Source organism: Triturus cristatus, chromosome 12 (assembly GCF_964204655.1).
Source record: "Triturus cristatus chromosome 12, aTriCri1.1, whole genome shotgun sequence".
Lineage (NCBI taxonomy): Eukaryota > Metazoa > Chordata > Amphibia > Caudata > Salamandridae > Triturus > Triturus cristatus.
In genome coordinates this window covers 589,034,733-589,051,361 of record NC_140595.1, presented here as the reverse complement: position 1 = coordinate 589,051,361, position 16,629 = coordinate 589,034,733, and the positions used below count along the sequence as shown (strand labels likewise).

The 16,629-nt window shown below is 45.5% G+C and overlaps 1 protein-coding gene across 1 annotated transcript in view; it reads left to right on the top strand.

Moving 5' to 3' along the window:
- Window positions 1-16,629, top strand: part of PMFBP1 (polyamine modulated factor 1 binding protein 1) — a 2,019,859-nt gene that overhangs the window by 1,013,332 nt on the left and 989,898 nt on the right. Inside the window, exons 27-28 of the mRNA XM_085636957.1 lie at window positions 11,909-12,139; window positions 16,278-16,508. Coding sequence (XP_085493083.1) covers window positions 11,909-12,139; window positions 16,278-16,508 — 462 coding nt within the window. The remainder of the gene's footprint in view (window positions 1-11,908; window positions 12,140-16,277; window positions 16,509-16,629) is intronic.

The window sequence follows — 16,629 nt, the reverse complement described above, 5'->3', positions numbered from 1 at the left end:
ATTAGATCCCGTAGCTCAGGCTCTGCCTGCGTGCCTGAAGTCAGTGGCAGCGACAGCTTTAGCAATCAGACAAAGCGATGCCATAGTGTTAGGACATCCATTGACAGTACAAGTACCACACGCAGTAGAGGTTCTCTTGAACCGCACACAAACACAACACTTGACTATAGCGAGACTCACCGGTTACGAATTAACATTGTTTCAGCCACACATAGAAATCAGACGTTGTAGTACATTGAATCCTGCCACTCTTTTGCCAGTAAACGGAACAGACCCATTAGCACATGATTGTATTGAAGTTATTACTATCACGACGAAACCCAGACAAGACTTGACAGACGTCCCATTGACAGATTCAGACCTGACGTTGTATGTAGATGGTTCATGTATGAGAACAAGTACAGGAGAGCTAGTGGCCGCGTATGCAGTCACAACAGACACTGAAGTCATTGAAACAAATCGTATTAATACCTTGTCAGCTCAAGCAGCAGAGCTCATCGCTCTGACACAAGCCTGTATTCAAGCCACAAATAAGAAAGTCAACATATACACAGATTCACGTTATGCATTCGGAGTCGTCCATGACTTCGGCGTGCTGTGGCGAGAGAGAGGTTATTTAACTTCTCACGGTGCCCACATTCAGCACGGACCCCTCATTCATGCCCTATTAGATGCAATACATCTACCCTCTGCAATATCAATTATGAAATGTAAAGCTCATACGAAAGTTACTGATATCATTTCCCAAGGCAATGATCTAGCTGACAAAACAGCTAAACAGACTGCTCAAACTCACACATCTGACATGACAAAGACAATAGTTCCGACACCAACGCATTGCATGATGGTTAAGGATCCCGCTCTTGACGTAATTGACATACAGACACATGCTACACCAGAAGAAATAAAGAAATGGACTGAATTAGGAGGGATCCAAACTGATCAGGGATGGATGACGAAGGAAAAATCTATATGGTTTCTTCCCGACTCAATGGTCCAAGTTATCATAAATACAATACATAGTCCTGCCCACTTAGGAGAAAAAGCTATGCTAGACAGCATTCAACACATTTGGTTCAACAAACATTTACGAGCAGCAGCTAAACAAAAAGTCCGTACCTGTATGATCTGTTGTCAGTTTAACCCAGGTAAAAGCATTCCCGTAGAACAGGGTGGATTTCAGCCTCCTGATCACCCTTTTGAAGTCCTCCAGATGGATTATATCCAGATGGAACGATGTCGAGGATTCAAATACGTTCTTGTAGTTGTTTGTGCTCTTTCCCGTTGGACAGAGGCATACCCGGTTTCAGATTACACTGCCCCGACTACTGCCAAACAGTTAGTTCGAGAATTCTTCCCACGGTACGGTTTACTACGTGCTGTCTACTCAGATAACGGCCAGCCGTTCTCATCCGAACTAATGAAATACGTTTCACTTTTGTTAGGTTATCAATGGAGATTTCACTGTGTCCGACACCCCGAGGCAGCAGGTCTCGTGGAACGACATAATCAAACTCTGAAAATTAGATTGTCCAAAATATGTAGAGAGAAAGGTGTCGACTGGGTAGTAGCCTTACCAGTTGCACTCTTTTACATGAGAATGGTAGCGCACTCTCGAACAGGGCTATCCCCTTATGAGGTGATCTTCGGTAGACCACCAAATATGTGGGGGACGCCTATACCTCGTAAAATAACTGACGTTGACTGTAATATGCTGACAGATTACCTGGCTTCCTTGATGTCTGCACTACAATCTTGTCGTTCACAGGTAGCTGCAGCCTTTCCCGACAACACCGAGGTGAAACCCCATGACGTGGTTCCTGGTGACCTGGTGTTAGTGCGGAATTTTGATCGGAAGTCTCAGCTGGATCCTAGGTGGAAATCGCCTCAACTCGTACTGTTAACCACGAGGACAGCCGTGAAGATCGAAGGTCGAAAAGGCTGGATACATTCAAGTCATATCAAGAAATTTCATGGACTACCATCCGATATAGAGACTAAACCCTGTATTTCCTCAAAGACAGACTCAAAGCTTCCTTTGGTTGAACAAACAAACTCAGAACAATATAGACTAAAACTACGGTCCAATAAGTCAGACAATTTGATTGTTTAAGTCCTCTCCAAGGTGAATCGGTTGAATTTGTCTCCGACATGTATCCTCTGGACCGGAATAGAGAAGGAGATAATCAAATCCAGTTTATCAAGACAACTGGGTTTGGGGAAACCTGAACTTAGTCTTGCTTAAAGCCTGTTACCCTAACAAGGAGGGACTTCCCAAAAGAACAGGAACTGATCTAGAAAATGAAGTATATGGATTAGGTAATTTCACGCTTAATCTCATGATCCTGAATGTCGAATCCGAAGCTGCACCAATTTTGCCCGCTATGTCAGTATTTCCAGTTAAAGGTGAACTGTGTATAAGAAAGAATGGCTCCATACACATGGGCCATAGTAAATGCATCACTGTAATAGAATTCAGTGATCAAGGCAAGTCTACATTTAGAGCTTCTCGCCATTCCTACTTTGTATGTGGTCAGACTGCATATATACGTCTGCCTCTAGATTGGGATGGTACCTGTTACATCGGATTTCTTTTGCCACCTGTTTTCCTAGCTCCTCCTGATTATCATAGAAATACTCATTTAGTACACAATAGAGAACAGAGAGATCTCCCAATAGTCGATTATACTGAAACAGCATGGGAGAAATACACAGATTTCAATAAAGGTTTCTTTCCTTATATAGGTACAGTCACTAATAGTAAGCTGATACGTAGATTAACCAGAACCCTTGAAGCAGTAGTAAACGAAACTATTTCCGCCTTAGGCAATTTAACAGAAGAACAGTCTGCTATGCGGATTGTTGTGCTTCAAAATCGTCTTGTCCTTGACGTCATTCTGGCCGATAGGGGCGGAGCTTGTAGGGTCATCGGATCAAATTGTTGCATTTTCATACCAGAAAATTCGCCATCTGTATATAAAGCCATAACTCGCCTTCATAAGATTGTAAGCCAGATACACCAGAATCCAGGCACCTGGACTTGGTCCGGTTGGTTTTGGAGTGTATTATCTACCTTTGGATGGAGGGTCCTATCCTTCCTAGGTATTGGCCTTCTCATACTATTCAGTTGCTGCTTATGCCTACAATGTGGACCAGCGATTTGTGGTCTATGTGCCACCTCGTGTATCCCACATCCAAGTTTTCATTCAAGATTCCGGAAGAAGAAAGAAGAACAAATGATGTTATATGAACAAATCAACGGATTGATGAAGATTGATATCTCTTAAGGGCAAGTAGGGGACAAGGAGGGAATGTGGAAATATGGATTTTTATGATCAGTTATGTCCCCTATCTTGGACCCCAACGGTTTCATGTATAGATCATAAGTACATGTATGTTTCCTCCAGTTCCAGTTATGAAGACGCAAACACATGTGCGTCCACCGTCAACATGTCCTCTTTCAGACCCGCCATGAATGGGCCGGATACTCTATTCCTAAGTATGAAAGGCCACCGGCTTTATATGGTTCACTTCCCACATTTCTTACAGTCCAGGCGAGTAGGCCCTGATTCTGCCATCAAGCCTTTTCTGCCTTCTGCCTCTGAAAGCTCCAGTCTGAGCTCGCATCTGTATCCATGAACTTTGTCCTACTCCCTGTGCGGCTAACGGTGCCTGACTCGACCTGTCTGCTTGCCAAAAACTGCGTTTCACCTTCAAGATTATCTGCTCTGCTCCGCTCTTCACCCAATGCATTCCTGTCTAGTAGTTTAAGTAAACATTCTTTCAGCTACCGAGCAAAAGGCCCGGCTTCTCTGTCTTTATGCAAGTAATTCATAGCCCTGTTACTATGGAAGATTTTCTGCCCTCGCATCTAGTGTAGACACTTAGACGCTTGTACACGCACTAACAGTCAGTATAGTCAGTATAGAATAAGATTCTATCCTAAGAGACCTTTCTTTTTGGATAACACAGTTCTTTAAACATAGGATGTTAGATATGATTTGGGATTAGGTTGACATAACCCCAGACTTCTGTCTCCACATGTAGAGCTAAATGTCAAGTCCCCTTCACCCCCTAGTTGCACGTCAATCACACGTCATGCTGCTGCGCGCGCATCTCTGCCAAGTATTTCTACTGACATTACGAAATTCTTCCGTGGAACCACCCATTTATGACATCATATCCAATGACGTTCTTTAAGTTACGCCCAGTTACACCTATTTTAGTTACGCATGTATGTTCTTATCTTTATTATCAACTGTTACGCCTCCTGCATCTGTTTCACTGTAATGCCTATTGTATAAAAATGATTACTTGTCAATAAAGTTGGTTCTTCACTTCCTGAACCTTCGTGGTGATGGAATATGGAGTCCATCGATTCGAATCGATTTTGGAATAAAGCCCGTTCCGAACCTCTAATACCACGGATTCTGCCTCTTATTTTACTGAGCTATTATTATAGATTTTCCGCATTAAATTAAGTCCCGGTAATTAAATTATTTACCACACCTCAAGGGTCTCAAGGTGCTAGGGGAGGTGGGAGGCCGCTACTGATCGAACAGCCAGGTCTTGAGCTTCCTCCTGAAGGTCAGCAGGTCTTGGGTCTGTCGTAGGCTCAGTGGGAGGGTGTTCCATGTCTTTTGTGGCGAGGTGGGAGAAGGATCTCCCGCCGGTGTTTTGTTCTTTGGATGCGCCGGACGGTGGCGAGTGAGAGGTCGGCAGAGCGTAGCTGGCGGTTGGGGATGTAGAAGAAGAGCCGTCTATTGAGGTAGGCTGGGCCGGTCTTGTTGAGTGCCTTGTGTGCATGGATGAGGAGCTTGAAGGATATTCTCTTGCTGACGGGGAGCCAGTGCAGGTCCCTCAGGTGGGGGGTGATGTGGCCGTGGCGGGGTACTTCGAGGATCAGTCGTGCCGAGGCGTTTTGGATGCGTTGTAGTCGTTTGATGAGCTTGGGCGGGGATCCTGCGTAGAGGGCGTTTCCGTAGTCGAGTCTGCTGCTGACGAGGGCCTGGGTGACTGTCTTTCTTGTATCTGTAGGGATCCATCTGTAGATCTTGCGGGGCATGCGAAGGGTGTTGAAGCAGGATGAGAGGACGGCGTTGACCTGCTTGGTCATTGAGAGCGTTGAGTCGAGGATGATTCCCAGGTAGTGTGCGTGGTCGGTGGGTGTCGGGCTGCTCCCAGTGCCGTCGGCCACTAGGAGTCGTCCCAGGCTGAAGGGTTGGAGCCGAGGATGAGAACCTCCGTCTTGTCCGAGTTTAGCTTCAGACGGCTGGTCTTCTTCCAGTCGGCGACGGCCTTCATTCCTTCGTGGAGGTTGGCTTTGGCGGTGATGGGGTCCTTGGTGAGGGAGAGGATCAATTGAGTGTCGTCGGCTTAGGAGATTATGTTGAGGTCGTGCTGTCGGGCGACGTGTGCGAGCGGGGCCTTGTAAATGTTGAACAGAGTCGGGCTGAGGGAGGAATCCTGGGTTACGCCGCAGATGATCTCGGAGGCTTCGGACCGGAATGGGGGGAGGCTTACGCTCTGGGTTCTGCCGGAGAGGAAGGAGGTGGTCCATTCCAGAGCCATCTCTCGGATCCCTGCGGTGTGGAGGCGTGCGCGTAGTGTGCGGTGGCAGACGGTGTTGAAGGCGGCTGAGAGGTCTAGGAGGATGAGTGTTGCGGTCTCGCCGTTGTCCAACAGGGTCCTGATGTTGTCGGTGGCGGCGATGAGGGCGGTCTCGGTGCTGTGGTTGCTGCGGAACCCTGACTGGGAAGGGTCCAGGATTCTGTTTTCATCGAGGTATCGGGTTAGCTGTCTGTTGACGATTTTCTCTATGACCTTGGCCCTGAAGGGGAGCAGGGAGATGGGCCGGAAGTTCTTGAGGTCTCTTGGGTCTGCCTTGGGTTTTTTCAGTAGGGCGTTGATCTCAACATGTTTCCAGCTCTCTGGGAAGGTTGCGGTCTCGAGGGAGAGATTGATGACGTTGCGCAGGTGGGGTGCGATGGAGCGGCTTGCTTTGTTGAAGGCGTGGTACGGGAAGGGATCTGATGGAGAGCCGGAGTGGATTGTGCTCATGGTCTTGATGGTGTCATCGATGCTCACGCAGGCCCAGGCTAGCAGGGGGTCGTGGTCGATGGTGTGCGGAGGGTCAGTTGTGTTGCTGTCTGTCGGGTCAGTCTGGGTGTTGAAGCTGTCGTGGATGTCTGCTGTCTTGCGGTGGAAGAAGGTGGCGAGGGAGTCGCACAGGGCTTGTGACGATGGGATGTCGTTGGTGTTGGAGCTGGGGTTGGAGAGTGCCTTCACGATGTTTAAGAGCTCCTTGCTATTGTGTGCGTTGTTGTCGAGGCGGTCTTTGAACGAGGTTCTCTTGGCAGCCTTGATGAGGTGGTGGTGGTTGCGGATGGCATCCTTGTGTGCTGGACGGTTGTCCGGAGTTTGCTCGCTGTGCCATTTCTTCTCTAGTTTCCGGCAGGCTTGCTTGGAGGCTAGGAGTTCTGGGGTGAACCAGCTGGCCCTCTTGCTGGTGTCTCTGTGGGGGGGTTTCTTCAGCGGGGCGAGGGTGTTGGCGCAGTCTTCGAACCAGCGTCTGAGGCTCTGGGCAGCGTCGTCGGTGTTGGAGGGTTTGGTGGGTGGACTGAGAGCGAGGTTCGCATGTTGGTCTTTGGTGATTTTGCTCCAGCAGCGGCGGGGAATCTGTTGGGTGCGGTGGTGTGTGGTGGGTTTCTGGAAGGTGAAGTGGATGCAGCGGTGGTCGGTCCAGAGGAGTTTGGTGGTGTGGCTGACGGACACGTGCAGGCTTGAGGACAAGACGGGGTCGAGCCTGTGGCTGGCGGAGTGGATGGGCGTTGTGACGAGTTGCTTTAGTCCGAGGTTGGCGAGGTTATCGATCAGGGTTGTGGAGTTGTTGTCGTTGTTGTTCTCAAGGTGAAAGTTCAGGTCTCCGAGGAGGATGTAGTCGGTGGAGGTCAGGGCGTGCCTGCTGATGGAAGTCGGCGATGGAGTCGCTGAACTGGGGGTGGGATCTGCGGGGTCGGTGGACGAGGGTGCCTCTGCGGGTGGAGTTGGGGTCTGTGTGGATCTGGAAGTGCATGTGTTCGGCAGTGCTGAGCGCGTCGTCGTGATCCTGATGGTGTTCTTGTGGACGATGGCGATTCCTCCTCCGACTCCGTTGGTGCGGTCTCTGCGGGTGATCTTGTAGCCGTCTGGGATGGCTATGGCGATGTCTGGTGCGGAGGAGTCGTTCAACCAGGTCTCTGTCAGGAAGGCGATGTCCGGGGATGTTGTGTCACGCAGGTCCCAGAGCTTGACGGCGTGTCTGCGCGCGGAGCGGGTGTTCAGTAGTATGCATCGCAGGTGGGTGCGGTCTTTCTTGGCAGAACTCTCCGCAAGATCTACAGATGGATCCCGACAGACACGAGGAAAACAGTCACCCAGGCCCTAGTCAGCAGCAGACTCGACTACGGAAACGCCCTCTACGCCGGAGCCCCGACCAAGCTCATCAACAGACGGCAAAGAATCCAGAAAGCCTCTGCACGCCTGATCCTCGGCGTCCCGCGCCGTGACCACATCACCCCCCACCTGAGGAACCTGCACTGGCTCCCCGTCGACAGAAGAATCTCCTTCAAGCTCCTGATCCACGCACACAAGGCACTCCACAAAACCGGCCCAGCCTATCTCAACAGTCGACTCCACTTCTACGTACCCAACAGGAAACTGCCCTCCGCCGACCACGCCCTCGCCACGGTCCCGCGCATCCGTAGAACCACATCCGGAGGCGGGTCCTTCTCCCACCAGGCTGCCAAGACCTGGAACACCCTCCCCCCTCAACCTACGACAAACCGAAGACCTGCTGACCTTCAGGAGACGACTCAAGACCTGGCTTTTCGACCAGTAGCAGCAGCACCCCCCCCCCCCCCCCTCTCTCAGCGCCTTGAAACCCTTGCGAGTAAGTAGTGCGCTTTACAAATTAACTGATTAATTGATTGATTGATTGATTGATTGGTTCGTCGGTTCTGAGGCTGGTGTAGCTGCAGTTCTGGCAGGTGAAAGGACAGTGTGTGCGTTTCGGGGCGGCCTTGAAGCAGGTGTGGGTCCGTCCGGGTGGGGTTGGGGATGGGGTTCCCACATGGATGATCTATCCATACAAGGTCTTTGATCCCAAAAGAAGAAAATAAATACCATATAAATCTCCTAGAACTGAAAGCAGTATTTTTCTGGCCTCCAAAGCGTTTCTTCCATTGCTGCAATTAAAGGACATCATGGTACAGACAGACAACACCACCACGATGTTTCACGTCAACAAACCGGGTGGAACAAGGTCAAAGCAGTTGTCTCACCAGGCCCAACCTCTGTGGCATTGTGCTCTTGGGAGAGGCCTCTCCATTACAGCTTTTCACATTCCAGGTGTTTTAAACGTGGAAAGAGATGTTCTCAGCTGCTTCTCCTTAAAAAGCACGAATGGTTCCTCAACGACAAAGTCGTAGACACTATCTTCCAAGAATGGGGAACTCCCACTTTAGATTTATTCACTACCGCCCAAAACTCAAAATGCCAACACTTTGCATCCAGGGCTCCCTAACCGAAGACTCTGGGCAATGCCCTTTTGATAGACTGGTCAACTCCATTTGTTTACGCCTTTCCACCAATCCTGTTAATGCCGTGGGTGATACAGAAGCTACTGAGATCATGCACCACAATGATCCTCCTAGCTCCGGACTTGCCGATTCGGTGGTGGTACAAAGACCTGCTCCACTTATCGATAATCCAACACAAGCGTCTTCCCCTCAGATCAGACCTTCTATACAAACGTCAGGGCAGAATTCTCCATCCCTCGATATAGTCACTGAATTTGGCAGCATGGCTCCTCAGGTCATCGAATAGGGACACTTAAATCTTCTAAAAAGATTACATGAACAGTCTGAAAATAGCAAAGGTCCCCTCCACAAGTGCTTGTTATGTTTTTAAATGGAAAAGCTTTTGCATTTGGTATCGTTCAAAGAACTACGATCCTATTACAGTACAGGAAAATATTATACTGCCCTATTTACTGCAGCAAGCCAAATCTAGCCTACAGCTGACCTCAATAAGAGTCCACCTAGCAGCGATTTCTTTTTCAAAATCCCAGTGGTCAAAGTCTTTCTGGAAGGCCTTGAAAAGGTTTTTCCTCCTTGTAGAAAACCCCCTCCTCCTTGGGAGTTGAAGATAGTGTTATCTAAATTAATGGGTCCGCCCTTCGAACCGATCCATAAAGCATCGCTGCAACACTTGTCGTGGAAAACAGCCTTTTTGGTTACAATTTCCACGGTTCGTAGACTCAGTGAATTGCAAGCTTTATCTTCTGTAGAACCCTTTACTGTTTTCCACCGCATAGGGTTGCTTTACGTACACACCCTTCTTTTTTGCCTAAGGTAGTTTCAGATTTCCATCTCAATCAATCTATCACTCTTTCTGTCTTTTTTCCAAATCCCTCTTCTTCCTTGATCTCAAAAGAGTCCTTCGTTTTTACCTAGAGAGATCAAAATCCATTTGAAAATCTTCCCAACTATTCATAAATTATGGGGCCATGAGACAAGGTCTACCAACCTCAAAACAATCCATAGCTAGGTGGATAGTTTCATGCATTACACTATGTTACCAAATTGCCAATAAGCCTTTACCAGGCAAACTTAGGGCTCACTCAACAAGAAGAAATGCTGCAACCACAGCCTGGGTGAAGCAGGTTCCTATTCAGGACATTTGTAAGGCAGCAACTTCGAGTTCTCTGCAATCATTCACAAAGCATTACTGTTTAGAATCGGATACTCTAGCTGCCTCTAAGTTTGGACAAGAGACATTAAGAAATCTTTTATTCTACCCTACTGATGGCTCATGACAGCCTCCCTTTGTACGATCTTTACGGTCTCACAGGATATATATGTACAGCCGTTATACAGAGTTAGATTAGCTTGCTATTATATTCAAGGTGTATGACTATCAATGAAGATCCTACGATGCAGAAGGAAATGTTACATACTTGTAGGTGTAGTTCTGCATCGTAGATATCTTAATTGAAGTCATAAACACCCTCTCTCCTCCCCGGCTGTCAGGTTGTAGTATTATTATTATTTTCCTTATCTTCCATAAAAAAGAACGGAATCTCTCAGGCAAACTACCCCTACGGTGCATTGTGGGATTGGGTCCCTCTGGGATTCTTAAAGGTACACGACTCCTTTTGTACTTTTTAGTGTTAGCCTATCAGGCTGTTTTTTCCTTGCATTCAAGATTTTCTGACACTGCCCCTTTTCCTATGAAGAGTGTTGTAAGCTTTACAGTTCCTGCCTCCTGCAGCCTCTACCAGCATGTTCCAAGAAAATACAACCCTGACAGTCTACACTTCAAATGAATGAAAAATGTATTTCAGTGATGAACATTATATAGACTTTTTTCCTGGATATTCTACATATATGGAATAAGGTTTTCCGGGGTCCGCGCAGGCAGCATGCAATATTCAAGGGTTATGACTTCAATGAAGATACCTATGATGGAGAACTATACCTTGATATATTTAACTTTTCCTTCCATGTTGTCTGTGGGGTAAATTGAGCAGAATTTCAATAGCAACCCGGCCCCAGACAAAATTCGCTGCCATTTTGCAATGGCACTTAGCCACCTCCAGCCTGTAAGCTTGATAATACTGTGCTAGGTGCTCTTTTAAGCAGGATTCAAACAAATACCCAAGGCACCACTTTACCTGCCATCATGGAAGACAGTGTTTCTGTTAACCATTATTTAAGCAGATTAAGACAGTGAGATCCAGGCTTTCTCCATCAAACCTCCTTTTCCCAAGTTTCATAAAAATAAGGTCACACTTGCTGCAAATCCAAAGTTTGTCCCTAAGGCTCTAATTCCATTCTACTTAAATGAAAAAGTGAATCTGCTAATTTGTTTTTTCTCAGTCATCCAGTGCTGCAGAAAGAGCATTATAAATTTTACATCAATAGGGCCTAAAGACTTTAGGAAATTGGATCAACTCTTATTGAAATTCTGACAAGGGCTGCCTGTTGTTAAAACGGTGCATAGCTCAGTGGATCTCAGCCTTCATTTCCTTTTGTCTTGCCAAAGCTAGCTATCCCCTAAAGAGCAGAATTAAAGCTCTCTCAACTAGAGGCGTGGAGACCACAGCAATACTCTTAGCAGGAGTGCTATTATTACACATTAGCAAGTCTGCAATCTGGGCTCCAACACGTACCTTTGGAAAGCACTTGTGGTTGGATATACAGCCAAAACAGACAGCAGTTGAACAAGAGGTGCTATACAAGCTAATTTACTAGGGTGTGCCTCTTTTCTGCTTATGCCTTTGGCATTATGTAATTTACTGCCTTGTTAATCTTAATTCAAGCATGTAAATCCATGAAAGATCCAATGTATAAGAATAAGAAAAAGCCACTTACCTGTAACTACAGTTCTTCAGCATTGGTATTTTTCATAGCTTCAAATGTGCTTGTCCTCCTCCCTGTTCATGAACCTACCACTAGATCCTTCAGATAAGCTGCGAAAATCTGACTCTTGATTCTAAGGAGACTTGGAACACAGAGCCCTTACACCTCATAGGCCAGAGTTTGGGTCACAGTTAGGTGGGATAAGTTGTAAGTAGTCTATGGCTGTTTTCGATGTTTAGAGTATTCAGATACTGTCGTGTTATCATTGACTACTGCCTTGTTAATCTTAATTCAAGCATGTGAATCTACAAAAGGTACCAATGCTGAAGAACTGTAGTTACAAGAATATGACATTATCTTACCCTGTTTTTCACACTGGTAGAAAGTACTCTTTTTTTTTTTCAATCCCTTGAGTGAGGATGTGACCATGTAATAAATACAGGAAATAACCTGTATGACCTTATTATTACAAAGCATTTTTCTCTGATGATCTGTGAACCTTTCAGGTGTCTTGCCGGGACAAACTGCGCCAGAATCTTGAGGCAGAGGTTAATCAGCTGCAGACAAAGGTATGGGAAGTAGAAGAACGCCTGGTTACTGCTGATAGCAAATGCAACTCCTTGGACAGCAGTCTGGACCTGTACAAGAAGAAATATCAGGCTTGCATGGACCGTGTGGGTGAGCTTGAGGGCACCATGCAGAACCTGAGCGAAGATGTCGCTGATGCCAATGAGCAGGTAAGAGACTAAAACTAAGATGTTACTGTATGCTTAGTTACAAAACTGACTAAAGACAAGAATTTTGGGGTAATACTGTTTGAAGCACAGTAATCATTTTACTTTGTGATGGTGCATAGATTGCCAGCAGTAGCAGTGGGTGTCAACTAGCCTTTGACAGTCAGGTGAAGGCAATTTAATTTGAAGCACTTTGGCACTTGGCATTTAAAGAAGAGGACAGTATGCTGCTGTGTAATCGTGCTCCATCCCAACATCCTGTTCTCCTTCCTTCCTGGCACTTGAAAATTGCCTGTATGTTGTGTGGCAGGAGCAAACATGAATGCTTTCACTTTAAGTATTTTAATTGATGCTCCACTCTATGAGCGTCCTTCTTCAGTTTGAAACTTTTGCCCTACCCATGCATCACCATCCATCTCCGTCCAGTTTGTGATTTTCACCCTTTTAGGCAGGGCGCACCGGGCTTTGCTTCCACAGTAATCAGAGATGGTGCTGGTTGTTCATTAATTGTCTCCTCTTGGTCAGGGGGATGTTGGTTTCTCTTCCAATTGCTGCAAGAAAACAAAAGAACTTTACTCCTATCTCTGGCATGCGTTCCGTTTTGATTGATTTTAAACATTGCGCTGGAGTCAGTAATCCCTTCTTGGTAGCCAAGTTTTAAAAATATGCTTTGTCCTAACAATGCTATTGAAGCTGTCAGGTTTAGGGAAGAGCCTTGGTACCAAGCAGGATCAGTAGACTGGCAACAACTGTCAGTACTGGGCAGAGGATTGCCTCTCCACATGCCTGGACCTTCTACCATCAATTAAGAAGGGAGGCATTTAGGCACAGCTGCAGGTACATCTTGGAGATAAGGCACATTCACAATCCTTGGGATTCAGTGGTACCCGATCAACTTTATGTACTCTTATCTGTATGGAAAGTACCATAGACGGGTACTATTGCTCCAGTCTCAGAACTGCTCCAGAGTTAGAATACCTTGTAATAGATCAGACTGCTAGAGCTGAATGTGAATTGGTCTTTGTACAAATCTCATCTTTTTGAGTATGTCTCCTTCAACAGTCTAACACTTCTTTGTCTTAATCTTGGTTACCGAGATCAGTGCAGCTGCACCAAACATCTCAAAGAATACACACCCTGCCCCTGTTCTACATAAAGTATACAACAAGACAGTAGAGACCAAAGTTACACCGCCACCTATACCAGTACTAGAACCTGCTTAAGAAGTCCCTTCTTCGTTTGACAAGTATATGGGGAAGAGGTATCTGGTAAAGAAAAGATCAAATGGGTACTAATTGGCAGAATATTAGCCTACTGAGTCTTCCCTGATATCAGAGGTTGCAAACCAACATTTTATTCCTCCTGAGTTTGCTGTGATTTATAACTTCAAAGAGGAGTTTATGACGTTCGTTTATTTCCTCTGTTTCATCTGATCAGTTCTTTGACATTCCAGAGTGGGAGTTAGTGACTCCAGTTCCACAATTTTCTGCAGATGACATAGCCTAATTGTTTAATTTAAAACAGTCTTAGAATTTTTGTGTAACTAGTACCCTGGAAACTTTGGATGAACCAATCCACCTTCTCCTCCAGAATTAATCGCAGGCCTCCGGTCTCCTCATTTAAAGTTCATGTTCCCAAATGTGTGGTGTTCAGTGTGTATCAACACTAGGTGAACACAGTTTGTCCTTCCCTTTTATGGCTCAGGTAACACCAGGATGTGGTCTCACGGCTAGAGCTACTGACTTTGGAACTGGGAAACCAGGTTCAAGCCTCGGCTTTGGCTCAACATGCTGTGATTTTTGGCAAATCACTTAATTTCCCTGTGTCTACCAAAAAATGTTGTCCCTGTGTAACGTAACTGGTGCTCATGTAAAACGCTCCAATACCTTCCTGTCGAGTTTGCGCTATATAAATCTGCAAAAAAGAGCCATCTTTACATTTTAATGCTTTCTGCATAAGAGAAAATTCCACCAGTTCCTTGCACATTGAAGATGTGACCATGTAAAAAAGACAGAGGACATAATGGCATGTACTGACTCCTACTTGAAAAGAGGTATTACCAGAACCATATCCGCAGATGATTATAGAAGAGCCATCTCTTCTTACACTGTCAAAAAGTTGAAGTTAGACATATACCCTGATTCACTCAATTGTGAAAAAGTGTTAAGCTTTGCATCCTGCTAAGAAATTTCACTCCATAATGGCCAAAAGGATGGAGGCTTTAAATCTTTTTTCACTTTCTAAGCCCGCCAACTCCGATATTGTCCTCCAATATTACTGCTTTGCACACATGATTGAATAATCAATGCTCCCTTGGAATAGGACTCATTCTTAGCTTTGTATTTCAAAAAGTCTCACATGATTTTTAAAAAATGGGGTGTTCTTCAGGCACACGTTTTCCCTATCAGAGAGAACAATATTTGGCACCTATCTTTTTCTCCCGAGTTTTCTGTGGGGACTCACTAGTCGATGGTGGAAAATATCGACCATTGCCTCTAATGTAAAGAGTGATTCAGAAGTTTCAGCCTCTAGGCCCAAAATTGCTCCAAATGGGGCCTGTCAGTGTGGTACCCAGACTTCTATTTCTCAGGTGTGCTCCTCCATAGCCTCTTCCTCCTGAGAGAAGATGTTTTGAGTGAAAACAGGGGACATATATTTCACTCCTATCTCCATGTCCTGAATATTCATGCTTGGAGTTTTAGAGGCTAGCACTCTTGTCTCTTCATCTTTCTCATGAGATTTTAGATGTTCTTTTAGCAGCTTGTGCCTTCAACCAGTGTGGTTAAATCAAGCAAATGGGTTGTTTTCACATCTTGGTGTTTGCCCAGTCTGTAATCCCTTACAGGCTTAGACTGTTCATATTTTGCAATTTGGTTTTATTTTGGGACTGAAATGGCTTAAGGTTGGAATGGTAATGGGCGATTTGGCTGTTTTTGTGACCTGTTTAATTCTGCTCAGAAGGGCTCTTTGTTTAGGTTACTGGTAATGACTAGGTTACTTAATGGTTTATAGAATATGTTCCCTTGAAGGCCTTCCCTTGTTCCTGCATGGAATCAAAATGTATTGTTAACTTTATTGATGGGTCCTCTGTTCAAGCCAATGTACATCTCTTAGTTATAATTAATTTCTTGGTTAGTGTCTTTTTGGTAGCTATCACTTTTTCTAGGAGGGTAAGTAGATTACAGGCTTTTACTGCTTTGGCTCCTTCAACTACTTTTCTTAAGAACAAGGTGACTCGACCGGGGAAGCCTTCTTTTCTATAGAAGGTGGCATTGGAGTTTCAGCTCTCCTAATGCATTTTGTTGCCAGCTTTCTTTCTTTCTTATCCGTTGAAGAAGGAAGAGTGACTTCGCTGAACTGACTGTTTGAAGTCCTTTACCTTATTGTATTCTTAAAGCAAGATAATTTAGAAATTTCCTGTCAAGAATCAAACTGGGCTATTAGTTCAAAAACAGACTATTTCCTTTTCCCATTGTATCTTCCTGTTGATTAAAGGTTGTTGTTAGTTGGTTGAGGAAGTTCGTCTTGGACAATTTAAGGCTTTTTACAATAGAGATGTGGCTGTGCAGTTTGAGCTCTATTATGAGGTATACCTGGTCCTCTATCCACTTTTTCACAAACATTTTGTCTCAAAACAGCGACCCATGCCTATTCTCAATTTGTTAGAGCAGTCTTGCCGTCCTTCTTTCTTTAAGACAGAATGATATCCTTATCCCACCTTCCTCTGGTATGCTTTGGATTAGTTCAAGTAAGGAATCTACACAAATGAATATCCATTAAACGAGCTAGTTACTTACCTTTGATAGCATTGGTTCTGATGCATATGATGGTTCCCACAGATTCCTTATGCCTTTCCCATATGAGGACATATATGTGGTAAGTAATTTTACTTTACTTTTTAACGGCTGTCTGTTGATTATCCATTAGAAAACACTTGAAAGGCATTTTTCCTCGTCACAGTTTCTCTCTTTCTTGCTTATTTCTATCCTTGTATTGCTGAAAATTACACTTGTTCTTGCCTCCCTCCGAATGTACTCAAACCTTCAGAAACCTTATATGCTAACTGTGGCAAATGTCTTCATTGAAAGCTGAAACATGAGTTTGGTCTAAATATTGGTTTTTTTTCTATTCCTGGTGTTAGGTTGCTGAACGTGAGAAGATCATGGTAACCCTAAGGGGAGAATTGCTTGTGCTGCAGCAAGAGCTCGAAAGCAAGTGTGCCCAGATGGACAGATGCGAAGAAGGCATCGATCAGCTTACCCAGGAGCTCCAGGCCACTCAAGAAGATCTGGCTAGAAGTCGGGAGCATTCCCGTCAATGTGAAGAACTGGTCCAGGAGCTACGAGAACGCTCTTCTGTTCAGCAGAAGGAGGTAACAAGTCCCTGTGTGATATATTTGGAGTCCAGGATAAGCTAGGTGCATACACAGAAAAAAGGAGGGACAGTCAAGTAAGTGTAGACTGACACAAATGTACTTCTAGCGGTACTGATTA